This window comes from Ursus americanus, chromosome 32 (genome assembly GCF_024610735.1).
Source record: "Ursus americanus isolate L20-20 chromosome 32, mUrsAme1.1.p, whole genome shotgun sequence".
NCBI classification, from domain to species: Eukaryota; Metazoa; Chordata; class Mammalia; order Carnivora; family Ursidae; genus Ursus; species Ursus americanus.
In genome coordinates, this window is record NC_142158.1 from 1784010 (window position 1) to 1798551 (window position 14542).

General features: G+C 43.1%; 2 protein-coding genes across 3 annotated transcripts; both read right to left on the reverse strand.

Annotated features, from left to right (window-relative positions):
* Window positions 1-662: 662 nt before the first annotated feature.
* Window positions 663-1604, reverse strand: LOC123794144 (olfactory receptor 2B6-like). Its single transcript, XM_045800356.2, has one exon. The coding sequence runs from the start codon at window positions 1602-1604 to the stop codon at window positions 663-665; it is 942 nt and encodes a 313-aa protein (XP_045656312.2).
* A 5538-nt stretch (window positions 1605-7142) lies between these two features.
* LOC123794126 (putative olfactory receptor 2W6) lies at window positions 7143-12721 on the reverse strand. Of its 2 annotated transcripts, XM_087858008.1 has the most exons (2): window positions 11796-12706; window positions 7143-7179 (listed from the first exon to the last, which is right to left on the reverse strand). In XM_087858008.1, exons 1-2 carry the CDS (start codon window positions 12704-12706, stop codon window positions 7143-7145), a joined length of 948 nt encoding a protein of 315 aa, XP_087714134.1. The 2 variants fall into 2 exon arrangements, with proteins under 2 accessions (XP_087714134.1, XP_045656298.1); XM_045800342.1 differs by lacking the exon at window positions 7143-7179 and having other exon boundaries at window positions 11768-12721.
* Window positions 12722-14542: the final 1821 nt, after the last annotated feature.

The window sequence follows — 14542 nt, forward strand, 5'->3', positions numbered from 1 at the left end:
TGGGGTTTAAGCTAATAATAGTATCGATAATGGGGAGAATTATGAAAAAAGATTTCAGAGAAGTGAAAATTAGCTAGGCCCAATAATGACTAGGATTTGGCCTATAAAGGAAATATAAAGGGATGCTTTCATTTAGGAGGAAAACATGAGTACAGGGACATGGCAAGAGAACAGATATCTGGGTGCAATTCTAGAAGAAAGATGACTGTGATTTTTATTATCATGCTGATGTGGGACTGGCAGTGAAAATGTAAAGCTAGGGTCGTAAACCTCAGATCCAACTTTAAAGTGGTGTTTTTCAGGGTTTCAGTAAACTTCCTTTAATTATGTGTATACTTGTGATATTACCAGAGCCAGGATTTCTGGCTTTTACCACATTCTCAGGCCTAAGTTCAGCAAATGACACAAACATCGATGTAAAGTTTGAAGATGTTGAAGTCACACACTTTCCGGTCAACGGGAAGCCTGGTTCCGGGCACTTGTTCCATGACCGTGTGGAGGCAACAGACCTATGGCAGCTTTCCGTCGACGACATTTTATTTGAGGGAGATCATCACAATAGGTCCTGTGCTGGAAGGATGAAAATGGGGCAACTTGAAGAGAAGTAAGTTAGTAAGCCAAGTACATGTAAGTGCTTACGAAGCTGACCATTTGCATATCCTTTATTTCTTGGCTAAGACTCTTGCAACTAATCTTTTAAAGGCCTCCTTTACCTCTTTATTCCTAAGTGTGTAGATCAGGGGGTTCAGCATGGGTGCGATGATCCCATAGAAGAGGGACACCATCTTTCCCCGGTCCTTGGAGGCAGGGGAGGGTGGCTGCAGGTACATGGAGATAGCAGTGCCGTAGAACAGGGACACCACGATCAGATGGGAGCCACACGTGCCAAACGCCTTGCGCCGGCCCTCGGCTGACCGGATTCTCAACACCGCTTGGGCAATGAAAGCATACGAGATAAAGATGAGCGTCAGGGGTATCAGATGGAACAGCACACTGACAAAGAACAGTTCAGCCTCGTTTGCTGTTGTGTCTACGCAGGACAACTTGAGCAGAGCAGGGACTTCGCAGAAGAAGTGATCTACTTCCCAGCGGCCACACAGCGGCAGCTGGAGTGTCAGGGTAGACAACCACACGGAGTTGCCAAAACCAGCAAGCCAGGACGCGGCTGCCAGCTGGAGGCACAGCCTTCGGTGCATGATAACTGAGTAGCGGAGAGGCCGGCAGATAGCTACGAACCTATCAAAGGACATGACGGCCAAGAGAAGACATTCAGTGGAGCCCAAGGCCAGGAACATGAAGAGCTGGGCCACACAGCCGCCATAACTGATTCCCTTCCTGCTGCTGCAGGTGTTTACCAGCATCTGCGGGACCGTGCTTGTGGTGTAGCAAAGGTCCAGCAGGGACAGATTGCTAAGAAAGAAGTACATGGGGGTGTGGAGTTTGGGGTCCAGCTGAGACACAAGAATTATTGTCAGATTGCCAAAGATAGTCAAGATATAGGAAACCAGGAAGACCACAAAGAGCGGGGGCTCCAGCCATGGTCGATCCGAGAAACCGAGGAGGATGAACTCCTGTGGGACGCTCTCGTTCACCTGGCTCTTCATCAGTGCTTCAGGTCTTTGTTCCCTGAAACACAAAAATTCAGGAAATCAATGAACACATATTTACTATTTCAATTATTTGTAATCACTTTACTACCTGTTTGAAGATATTTACAGAATGAAGATTGCTTGTGATATGAAAAATACATAGTTGGAAATATCCATAATTACTTCGGTATTTCTACAATTTAATCTTTCTAGATCTGTATCAGCACTTCAAAAATGAAGGCCCAGCAGGACCTGGGTGGTTCAGTCGTTAAACGTCTGACTCTTGATCTCAGTTCAGGTCTTGATCTCAGGGTTGTGAGTTCAAGCCCAGTGCATTGGGCTCCACAGGTATGGAGACTGGTTTAAAAAAAAGAAAAAGAAAGCCAAAATTTAAGAAGTAAATACCTGATTTAAACAACTTTCATAAAATGTGTTCTTTAGTTTTTTTGGTCATTTCGTTAATCTTTGTTTGCACTACTTTCCTCTTCAATAGCTATTTTTAGAATGATTCAGTTGTAATTCCTGCCATCCTACCTTTTCGTTCTAATTTTTCCTCAAGACCATGGAGATTACCTTATCATCTGAAACAGTTAAAATTATTCAGACCACCCCCAAAACTATGTAGGTACGTTCTAGCAAGTCATCAGACATATTAAATAATAATAATAATAATAATAATAATAATAATAATAATCCCTCTTAAGACCTCACAGAATCAGAATAAAAAGATATTCATAACATGGAGTTTGGAGCCAGACAAGCCTGGGTTCAAGTCTCTGCTAAATAAAGCCATCGGTTATATCATGCTGGGAGTGTTTCTGATTCTCTTGAATGTCAGGCTCCCCGTCTAGAAAATGGGTATAATAATGCCTTTCTGGTGTGGCGGCGTGAGTGTGAAGGAAACAGACCGTAGTGACCTCGGGCCTCTGAGATGTTCAGAGAGGAAGCTGCCTGCGATTGCTCGACCTTGAAGCGTCCTAGGTCCACCCATCGAAAATGACCCTGTGAGTTGACAATTTACCTTCTGGTCCCTCCACAACTCTAATACCGCCCACCTAACAGCAGATGCAACAGTGACTCTCAGCTGTGATGTACCCTGTGATGCCCCACGGACGGCAGGTGCCGGCGCGGGGCGCACAGCGGCGGGAACCGGGTACCGCAGGGAGGCGGGAGCTCCGGTGTTGGCTGGGCAGCCTGCTGAGAGCCCGCCCCTCGCTCTGGCCACCGGCTGGGGCTGCGTCCGTCCCAGAGTCGGCTTCCTCACCACGCTGCCCTCTATTATTATTATTTTATTGGTTTAGACATGTGAATTTAATGATAGGATCATGATTTTTGAATTATTAATTTATGCTCTAATTTCGCCCGTGCCTGTAGCTCTCGCTACAGAGTGGTAGGGAAGTCTTTTAGAGTCACTCGGAAAATTGCTGCTGCTATGCAGCTGTCAGTAAAATGAGGTGTGAGACACATATAAATTCAGATAAAGATATGAATGTGCAAAAAAGCTCAAATTCTCAGGGGAAAAGACAAGTGTCTGAACATGCATTTAGCATACTTCATGTGTTTGCTTGCGTATGACGGTATGATATTATCTCTGTTAGTAGACACATATGTATAAAAATGTCCTGGAAGTATGCAGAAGTGTTGAAAATTGTTACCGCTGGCCAGTGAGGATGGAGAGAGAGTAAAGCGGACTTTAATATTTACCTTTACTCCTGCTCGTTCTAATTTTTAGTAAACAAGTATATTAGTAACCTTTTATTAATAAAAGTTATTGTGTATTATATAATAACTTTAAATGTCTCACTTGTACTCTGAGTTTAACTGTAAGGATCAACATTGCTTTAGACTTTAATAGCATAAAATAATCTTAAATGAATGTAATCTTTTATCTATTAATAGATCCTTAAAACTGAGTCTGAATTCAGGCTCCATATGAAGATTTTCTAAAGGCTGGAGTATGGGGACACTGGGCACTTCACTCGCAAAAAAAAAAAAAAAAGTTGTCGGTGATTCTAGGAATTCTGAAAAGCAGGGTAAATAGAATCCATAGAGATTTCACAACGTCCCAGTTTCCTCGAGTTACTTGAGTGCTGAAACAGTGACCTCGGGTCCCTGTGATTAAGGAGAGCTTATGACCTTGGGGACTGAGGGCCGTTGCTGAGGCTTCCGTCCAGCAGGATGGCTAAGAGCGCCCCTCTATTCTCAGAAGTGCTCCTGTTGCGATGACCAGTCGGAAGGTCTCCCTGCGTATGAGACTGAAGACTGCATGTCTGTCTCTTCAGGACGTGTCTCACGCAGAGCCCTGCAGGTGTTTTCTCCTCCGGTCCGGACGGATGGTCTTTCCTGACCGGCTGTCCATCTCGCATTTCTCTCCCGGACTCAGCCCCAAACTGCCTCGCCCAGAGGCCATCACCGAGGACGATAGCAGAGGGGGGAGTTCAATGAACTTCTCACCCTTTCCCTCTGAGGTTCAGTCATTACAAAAGTAATAAATGTGCTTCTGTTATCATCGATAGAAGGCACTGGTTGGCGTGTACTGTCACGGACAAGGTCCCTCCATTGTTCCCAGCAGTAAGGACATGAGTTTGGCGGGGTGGGGGGGGGGAGTAAAATCCTGGAGAGGGCAGGAGGGGGTAAGGACGGTGAGCCAGAGGGTCGCGCAGCAGAACAGAAGTGCTCCGGAGATTGTGGTGCCCCTAATTCACATTTCTGCTTTGCTCATTTTGGGGGAAATGTTCTCCCATCCTCACCAATATTCCACAACCTCATCATGTCTAAAATAAATCTTTAAAAAAAAAAAAAAGACAAGAAATCTGACAAGAGTTGTCATTCCGATCCTGCCACAAAGTCCCTGCACAACTGGTGGCCTACTCAGTGGTTCTGGAAAGCAATTTAATTTGTAACACGGGCATTTTCTGTTCTCCATGTAACGTAGAAATTGTTGGGGTCTAAGTTTCCTCAACTTACCATGCCTCTGTGAGCGTACAAAAAGCTTTTAAGTAGCACACAGAACTTCCGCCTTGCTCCCGGAGTGTGAGGATAAATAGTAATTTATTCACAAAACATGGCAGTTTGGGTTAGAATAGAGAGGAAGGCTGTTCATTCCCCTCTCCCTTCTCCTTTTATGAAAGATTGACTCGGAGAAACACAAATTAGGAAGCTCAGAGTTCTTTTCCTGAGCTCCTACACAGCAGACCAAGGCTTAGAACCAAGGACTGTCTGCTCCGAAGTTTTCATTTCCCGTAGAGGTAACAAACACCTGCAAAGTAGCACCATCAGCAAATAAACGGAAGGAAGAGACGGAGGCTTAGTCAGACTTCTGAGCTATAATAATAAAATCCATAGATGAGTTCACAGAACACCCACATTTCAGCATGTTTTATAAAATAATTTTCAGAAAAGTGTTCTACATACCTCTATATTAAGCGTTGGAGATCGGATGACGTGTGTGAGCACTTGTCCCAAAAGCTTTGAATTCAAATAAACCCAAGTAGGAGCTCGCCAACCAAGCGCTTTATAAACCTTTCAATTGTGAAGTGGATGTGACGAAGTTTGTCCAAGCCCTTGTGCCCCTTTTCCAGTGCAAATTATGAGATCTTCATTTGGGATTAACGCAGAAAATATAAAAAAAGGAATAAAATATTGCAGACAACCAGAACGTGTTTTTCTGGCATCTCAGTGCAAAGTATTAAGTCTTTAACTGCTATTCTCAGAATTCTCCCTTCCAGATTTGCCACGTAAATGAGGACAGGGAATTGTCTTTATTAAATCACTCTGGTGTGTGCTCTGATTTTTAAGGGAAGGCAACCCGATTCTGCGCTGTATGGTAATTGACCCTGAGAGCTAACGGGCAGAGAGGGAGAGCTCAGGGAAGCCAGCTCCATTTTTAGCTTGGATTTCCTCCACCATCACCCTTTCTCTGGAGACTGTCTCCTTAGCTTTTTCCAAGATGAAAAGGAATGACAATAGGGATGAAAATACCTTATCAGATAGGACGAGTTTTGTGCCATCTGACTGGGAATTCATTTCCTCTTGTGAGCTATTAAATAAGTTCTGTGAAGCCACCTGGAAAAGAACACTGTCCATTTGCTCTGAAATTCTGAGATCAATTTCTATATAATAAAACAGACTTCCAATTAATCTACCACAGACATGCTTTTATTGCCTTGATTTACATAATGCAGTTTATTTATCATCTACCCAAATATTTCTATCTTTTCTTTCATAGATTTTTGTACTGGCTGTTGTACCTAAGTGATGAATCACCAAATCCTACACCTGAAACTAATATGGTTTTTTCACCTACAACTAATATTACGCTGTATGTTAACTAACCGGAGTTTAAATAAAAACTTGAAACTAAGAAGAGATTTTTGCATTTCTAGGCTTAGTGAGGAAGCTCTCCCTCTGTTTAGTATGGTTTTGTAGATTTGTTTTTGCAAGATTTAGAAAAATGATTTGTCGTTTTCTGTGCTCCCTTCTGTCCAGGATTTGTTTTCATATGTTCTACTAAGTAGCTTCATATCAATTTTGCAGATGAGAAGACACATTAAGTATTAAAATATAGTTATGAGAGTAGACACATTATTAAAATATATTTATAATTATGAAAAGTTTAGTACTTACAAAAAATGTACAAAGCCCATGAAAACATAAAAATAACACAATAGAAAAAATACCAATTAATTTGAACATACAAGTCAGAATGGCAAATCTATGCTAGAAGTCTTTAAATTCCCGATCAGAGAAATATGTTGAAGTAATAATAAGTCACTTACTGGATTGAAAACAAAAAAAGTGTGACCAGCAGGAGCTCCTATGCCTAATCTTGCTCAAGGGAAAAGGCTACTCTCACAAATTATGGGTAGAAATGTAAAGTATCACTAGATTTTTAGAAATAAATATTGAAAATACATATATATTTATCTACCTAGCCATATTATTCATGGAAATCTACCCGATGAAATAAAATTATCAGTATATAAAGGCATAGGAACAAGAACTTCTATTGTTGCAATGTTTGTAGTAGCCAAAGATGGAGAAAAAACTTAGTCCCTCGACAGAGAATGGAGTAATAATTAATCTGCACCAGAAGTATCTGCCTGAGATATCGCTGAGTGAGAAGAGGCAGATGCAAGAAAAACAGAGCTAACATGCTCTTAACGAGAGAAAACAATGGCTAAAATGCTCTAGAGATACTTTTATGTATCATACTTCGTATGGGATACAGGAGAATGAGAATTCCTTCTTTCTGTGAAGAACGAAGGGGCATCAAGTAAAACAGGAAAGGAAAAAAATTAAGATTTGATCCACCAAAAATACTGCATAATATTTTAAACTCCCCAAACTAAAAACAGTGTTTACTTCTGAAAGTAAGAATGGGCATGAGGGTGAGATTCTTTGGCGGAAAATAAAGCTTGTAAGTAGGATTTTCTTTTTTTTTTTTCCACAAGTTCTTATAATAGTTAAGTAATTTAAATAAAGAAAATAGTATTTTATTTTAATACAATATTTTAAAATTTTTAAATTTTTTAAAGATCTTATTTATTTATTTTAGAGAGAGAGAGGAACAGAGAGAATCTCCAACAGACTCATGCTGAGCTCGGAGCCGGTCGTGGGGCTCAGTCCCAGGACCCTGAGATCAGGACCTGAGCGGAAACCAAGAGTCGGACGCTTAACTGACTAAGCCACCCAGGCGCCACAAGAAAATAATATTTTTAAAAGAAAATGGAGGGCTAAACCAGTAGGAAAATCTGAATAAAAACAAATCTTTCATTTACAGAATAGGCCAAGGTAAATAAACTAAAAATTTCAGTAGTCCTTAGAGTGCAAAATTAAGGGTAATGCCTAGTTAAGGGGGGCCGAGGAATAGCGGGAACGCTCAGTTGACTGCTAACAGGGGTAGCGTGGATGGGTGCTCACTGCACTCGCAGAGTCCTCAAATAGCTACACTGTATCTTCAGTTTGTGGCTGTGGAAACAGGCTCAGAGGAGTGAAACTTCCCGAAGGTCCCGGAATCTGTTAGGAAACAAGAAATAAACTATGAAATGCACACTCTGGTTCACTTAAATTTAATTTCCCTTCTTGGCTAGTGTCTGTCTCCCTCCCCACCCTTTCTTCCCAGAGGACTGCTTATTGGCATAGTTCTCTCTGTCTCTCTCTGTCTCTGTCTCTCTCTCTCTTTCTCTTTTTTTTTTTTTTTTTTTTTGGTAAGGAAAGAGCTCCTGGAATGCTATAATTTAGTGTATTAATTTCAGACCGTTTAATCAATTACTCAGTATGAGAACAGGACAGGTGCACGGGGATGTTCTGGTGACACTGGTGTGGGCTGGATCCCTCAGTGCCTCATCCCAGGAAGAACTGCCTGTGTTGGGAGCCACCGAGCACTGAGAATTTTCACGAAGGGCTTAATAAGGGAAGTTTTCTTGGAGAAGTGAATTTTTAACTGAGCATTTAAAAGGTGATATTTACTTAAAAAAAAAAAACTCAGAAAATTCTTGTGAAAGCCTGCTATGTATTTTTCACATATTCCATATTATTTAATATAGAGGAGAAAAATGATAACAAGAGTGAGTTAGGAAAGGCAGGAAAGAATGTTCCAGCTAAAACGATAAACAAAGGGTAGGACAAACAGGCAGTGAACAGTTATCTTATGTCAAAGAGACAAAGATTAAATTGCAGCAAGTCCCCTAAGATATTCCTTTCAGGTATCTAAGTGGTAGTTTCTTCTATTGGTTTAACATGCTTGCAGCATTCATAATAAGGTTGTGATGCCTTCTTCCTATTTCAGGCTGAAACCTCAGCACTCAGAAGAGAACACGCACAAGCCCCCTGCGCAAAGCCACCTGACCCACAGCGCCTGTGCTCACGTACTTTGCGGTCCCTCCTACAGCTGTGAACTCTTGCTCCCATTTCAAGCCCGACTGTCCCCTCGTGAACCGGATCCTGTTCCCCCCCACCTACTCAAGGTCACCACTGTTGCAATTTTCTCTTTCCTGAATTTTCATTGGACTGCTGGATCATTCCCTTCCCTGGTTTATAGACTTGTTGTAATTCCTCTCGTTTCAAAGATAATGCTGGTCATGTAATAAATCTTTCATCCCTACTATGAACTCCCATTTCTCTGTTTCTCTTCATCGTTAGACTTCTCGGAGGTTTTGACTGTGCTCACTGCTTGCACTTCACATTTTCACCTTTGTCTCCCTCATGCAGTCCAACCAGGAGCCCAGGCCATCGCTCCCCCAAAATAGCTCTTTGCAGGTTTGTCCGGGAGACCCGCATCACCAAATCTGTGGGTCACTTATCATCCCTAATCCCACGTGGCCATTTGCTGGATGTTAGAGAGTTGACCACTCATCCCTCTGGAAACACTTTCTGTTCTTTCCTTCCAGGGTCACGAGTGCTCTTGATGACCCTCCCACTTCCTGCTCAGCCCTTTCTCTGCTTCCTCCTCACCTTCCCGACCTAAATACTGTTCCTGCTGCTCCCTCTCCCCCAGAGACCCGCACATCTGCTTCCCTGTCTCCACAGCGTCTTTGCTGAAACGTATCTTCCAAGCTCTTCCCCGAGCCTCCCCACTTAAAACTGCAGCCCTGCCGTGTTTCCCGGCTCCTGTCCCTGTAAGGCTTGTCTTCCTAACACTCACAAATGTTACCATCGTAATGAGGTTTCAGACATGGGTGCATTACAAGCTCAATGCCGTGGGAATTTTTCGTGTGTTTTGTTCCAGTAGCCAGACCATTGCCTGGCACAACACACACTTGCTGAATAGGTGAATGGGAGGGAAAAATGTGAACATACACAAAATACAAAATAGGTTAAGGTTGTCTTCAGGGTCCCTGGACCACCCATCAAGACAACAAGATGGAAAATGATCTGAGAATCTGACTGATAAGCATATATCGAGCTATCATCTCATAGCTCCTAACGTAAGATCACAGAGGGTTTAAACACAAACACGCACGTATGGGCGTACATGTAATATTTGTTTCTTTGGAGAAAGATTAAGCTCTGTGGCTAAGGGTCTACAGCCGCACGTGGGGAATTGAATCCTGATGCTCATTTCCATCGAAACCTCCGTCTGCTCTGTGTACACGGTCTGTCTGTCAGGATGAAGCACTAATTAGTGAAAGGAAGAATCCATACAGGATAAAAATGAAGTATTTCTGCTATTTTTTATTATGAGGGCTATTCTGTTATTCCCATGAGATGGTGGGACAGGTAGAATATATTTGATTCTTTCACTGTACGTCTAAGTAAGTCAACTAAGGAAACTTTATAAACTACTTCATAAATTGAGTAACAGGTGGTGCTGGGCCATCGTAATGCTGTTAAGGACACAGTGACCTTTCCTCCCCCTGAGATCTGATATTCATCATTCCGTATTACCTACAAGAGCGCTTGTAGAGTGTAATGAAACTTAACCGTTGTGGAGGGAAAGGGAAATTTTTAAAAGAATTAGTTGGAAATTCCATAGGATGCTTCCAAAATTGCTATTTCTATAGAGATTTATACTCTCTCTTGATCCCCTGCCCCCACTCCAAGATGTTATTGATTCTAAAATAATGCATATCGGAACAGTATAGAAATTATATAAAAATTATTATAATCATTTTTTCACTAGAGATTGATTCTAAAAGGATTTTTATTTACTTAGAAGTGCACAGCATATTTTTGCATCAGTAGGACACATATTATAAGTTGTTTTTCAGTGCAAGAAATGGAAAATGCCAAGTCATGGGTCTCCAATTCTATACTTCAGCTGCACTAATAATGCCCTTAATGAACATCATCATGGCTCAATATCACCTTTTACTTAATTCATAAAGTAGGAAAAATCGACTATATTCTAATTATTCCACCTTCTTATGGGAATTACAGAATATTGTCTATAACCAAAACTCAAAGTCCTTATTCACAGAAATTTTAACATAACATATGTTTTCCCAGGTTATGAGATGGGATCCAATTGGTAATATTTGAGGTCTGAAGATACCTGCCTGCCTTTAGGATTCATTCATCTAATACGGACTGTTCCAATCAACTTCCATTATGACTGGCGAGGGACTGCAGTCATGGGTATAAGTGTGAAGAAATCAACATCCAGAGAACACCCCATCACAAAGATTCCAAAAGTTCCCCAGGATTCGTGTCATTCCTCCCTGCCTCTGTCCAAGATTATCCTGATGACAGATGGGAAAGTGGAGGTTAATAAACTTCAAACAGTTTAAGCAAGAAGACCTTTGTCAGTCATAGAGACTGGAAGTGGGATGGCGTTTCCAGGGGCTGGGGGGAGGGGAGAATGAGGAGTTATTGCTAATGGACACCGAGTTTCAGTTTGGGAAGGGAAAAAGTTCTGCGGGTAGATGGTGGCGATGGCTGTATTAATGCCACTGATGATACCCTTAGGAAATGGTAAAATGGTAAACGTGACATTGTGTATATGTTACTGTAATCAAAAGAGAAAACCAAAAATAAAAAACACCTTTTAGCTTTTTTTTTTTTTGTCACAAATAAAGTACAAACAAGTACTGAATATTAACAAGAAACTCTGTCTTCCGTATAAAGCAAATACCTCATGGTCTTGCTACATAACCTTCTTCATTCACTTTTGCCTCAGAAGGTCAAACATAAAAATCACTAAACTCAGTTATATCAATGATTGAAAATACGCAAGAGCTGCACTGTGGACCCGCATTGTGGTGTTGGAGATACTAAGAGCTAGACAATGGAATGATTTAGTTTGCCTCGCATTCGGAAATTTGGCACTATAAAAGTGCATGTGAACTTTCTAGAAAAAATAAATACTTTTTTTTTCACTTCCTAACATATTCTTTTCATGTATGCTGAGGACTTACTGAGTACAAGTCATCGTGATAGAAGCCAGCATGGGTACAAGAATGGCTGGCGGCTACTTTCATGGCTGGTATTTTGCAAGCATAGATCACTGTTTGGTCCCGAATTGGATCCCTCCTAGCGATCGGTGCTTAGCTTGAGGGGACCTGAGAGGGTGCAGGGGAGTGTGGACTCGGAACGTTGCATTTTCTCAACCTTGCTAAACCCCTGAGCTCCCCCTCTGTTGAGCGCCTCTTCAGTCTGCGGCGTCAGAATAGTCCTTTATTTGCTCCGTCTAACAGTGTATACAGAGGATGGGTCAAAAGACATTCCCCAAACTTTCGCTATCCCTCTGCACCCCCCTTCCCTAGCACCTTCCTCACGGCTCCTTTAACATCCTTGTTTCTCAGGGTGTAGATCAGGGGGTTAACGCCGGGAGTGACGATCGTGTAGAAGAGAGTGAGGAACTTGCCCTGGTCCTGGGAGTAAGCGCTCGCCGGCTGGAGGTACATGTAAATGATGGTGCCGTAGAAGAGCGAGACGACCAGCAGGTGGGAGCTGCACGTGCTGAAGGCTTTCCTTCGCCCGGCGGCCGACTTGATCCCAAACACGGCTCGTGCAATGTGGCCGTAAGAGAGGAGGATGAGAAGGAGTGGCGCCAGGATGATAAAGATCGCCAAGGCGAACGCCAGTGCCTCGAGGCTCACGGTGTCTACACAGGCCATGCCAATCAGCGCCGGCATCTCGCAGAGGAAGTGGTCCACCCGCCGGTGCCCGCAGCGCGGTAGCATCAACGTCTGCGGTGCCATGATGAGAGAATTGCCGAAGCCGCTCAGCCACGCCACGGAAGCCAGCTGCCCGCAGAGGCGCGGGTGCATGACCTCGGTGTAGCGCAGCGGTCTGCACACCGCTGCGTAGCGGTCGTAGGCCATCACAGCCAGGAGCACGCACTCCACCCCTCCCAGAGCCAGCACGAAGTAGAGCTGGACCGCACAGCCCAGGTAGCTGATGGTCTTATCCGGGCCCCACAGGTTGTAGAGCAACTGGGGGATGGAGCCGGTGGTGAAACACATGTCCAGGAATGAGAGGTTGGCCAAAAAGAAATACATGGGTGTGTGCAGCCGGGAATCCAGGGCGGAAAGCAGGATGACGGTCATGTTGCCAAGAAGAGTCAGCAGGTAGAAAGTGAGGACGACCACGAAGAGGATCAGCTCTAGGTGGGGACGGTCAGAGAAGCCCACCAGGATGAAGCCCTCGAAAGAGCTTGTGTTGCCCTTCTCCATCACCTCTGGCCACATATTACCTGTTAGGAGAAAGAGGAGCACCTTTGAAGAGTGTAGAAGGGCGCCTGGGTGGCTCAGTCAGTTAAGCGTCTGACTCTCGGTTTTGGCTCAGCTCTTGAGCTCAGGGTTGCGAGATGGAGCCACGGGTCCGCGGGCTCCTCCCCGGGTGCGGAGCCTGCTTCATTTTCTTCCTTTCCCTCTGCCCCTCCCTGACCCCCACTCCCCACTCCCCCCACTCCTGCTCACACACGCACACTCAAACAAACAGAGTATAGATATACTCCCTCAAAATGAAATGACTGGTAAAATGGTGGAATGGAAACGCCTTTAGAAATACCGGATGCCTGACTTGGGATTTCAAGTAAGTATTAAGTCATTATTTGACGTGAAGAGCACAGTATTTGGGGTTTTTCAGATTCAGGGCTGTGATTATTTACAAACAATTTGCATGATTATTTTCAGTTTCACAGCTCATTATTTCAAAAGCTCATTATTTTACAAGGAAATAAATCGATCCACTTTTGCTTTTTTTTTTTAATGGGGAAGCACGGTATGCAAACCATGGGTAAGAAAAGTGGCTTATATCTCTGCATCAGAGAACCAGGCTTGCTGTCAGGTGAAACCTCATTCTTCACAGTGTCTCATCAATACTGGGAAACCTAGAGTCCTACCCAAACTCAGGAGGGTACAGGTGATCAAGCAAAATCTTAGGAAGAAGATGACCTGGTTACTGTTTATAGCTACACCTCTGATTCCGTTCTTTGTATTCACTGGAGCACGACCCTAGCATATCTTCCGCTCCTCTACCCCGCCCTATCCTCAACCTCTGTGGTAAAATGATGTTTTATATCACCATGGTGTATTTTAACTCCGGGATTGGGCAACTTCTCTGAAGCTCTCAGTACTTTCCTGTAAGGATGAGAAAGAAGAAAACAATTGCCAGAACTCAATCCCCAATGGAGCTAATACCCAATGTTCTCTTGATAGCCTCTCCTCTCCTCTCATTCACACTTTGTTCTCTCAAACAGCTCTCCTTCCAGGAAGCCTACACTGACTTTTTTATTTATGTGTCTCTTAGGATCCCGTAGAACTTAAAGACGGCATGTCTTCTAGCACACTTTCACTTATTTGGCAGTGGTTTCGTGTCTTAGGGTGAGCGTGTTGTATAATGTAAGCTAAGCAAGGCAAAGTCTCATTCTAACACTTTTGCACGTTTTCCTAAGCAGTTGTACTGAGAAGTGTTGGAGTTGTGACTCATTATATCTCGCAGATGCATGAGGGCACAAAACAGAGCTCCACTGCTCTAAGAATGCCTTGTCATAATGAAATCACGAGTTGGCATGTGCTCCCAACAGCTTCAAGATTTTGTACACTAAAACACTGACAGTTACTGGAAGTTGCAGGATTGTCAAGGTCACCACTCCAGAGGCTGCCACGAGCATCTCTGGTGGTCGCGAACGGATAGGGTAACATGGACGTGGATACACAATCCACTGATTAGAAGGCTGACAACCAATACTTAGAACCACTGAGTTCAGTCAGCACTGAGGGCTTTTCCTCCACTTCCTGTAACATGGAACATAAAAAACATATAATAGTCAAGAAAGAACATATGTGTATATACAAATGATTATTCTTTTACCTGGTATGTGAGTGTGCCTGTGCTTATTTAAACCTAATAGAATGCCTTCTAAACACACAGCCATGATCGTTTTCTCCCAAGAGCTATACGCATTAATTATTTAATGGTGTGATGCAATTTATCACTAGTTGCATTTAAGTAAGTTTCCATTGTTATGGGAAACAAGATGATTTTGTACATCCTCTATGACTTCT

Bases quoted from the DNA above. Each gene is read 5' to 3' on its own strand.
- LOC123794144 (XM_045800356.2), bottom strand. From the start codon at position 1,604: ATGAAGAGCCAGGTGAACGAGAGCGTCCCACAGGAGTTCATCCTCCTC.
- LOC123794126 (XM_045800342.1), bottom strand. From the start codon at position 12,721: ATGTGGCCAGAGGTGATGGAGAAGGGCAACACAAGCTCTTTCGAGGGC.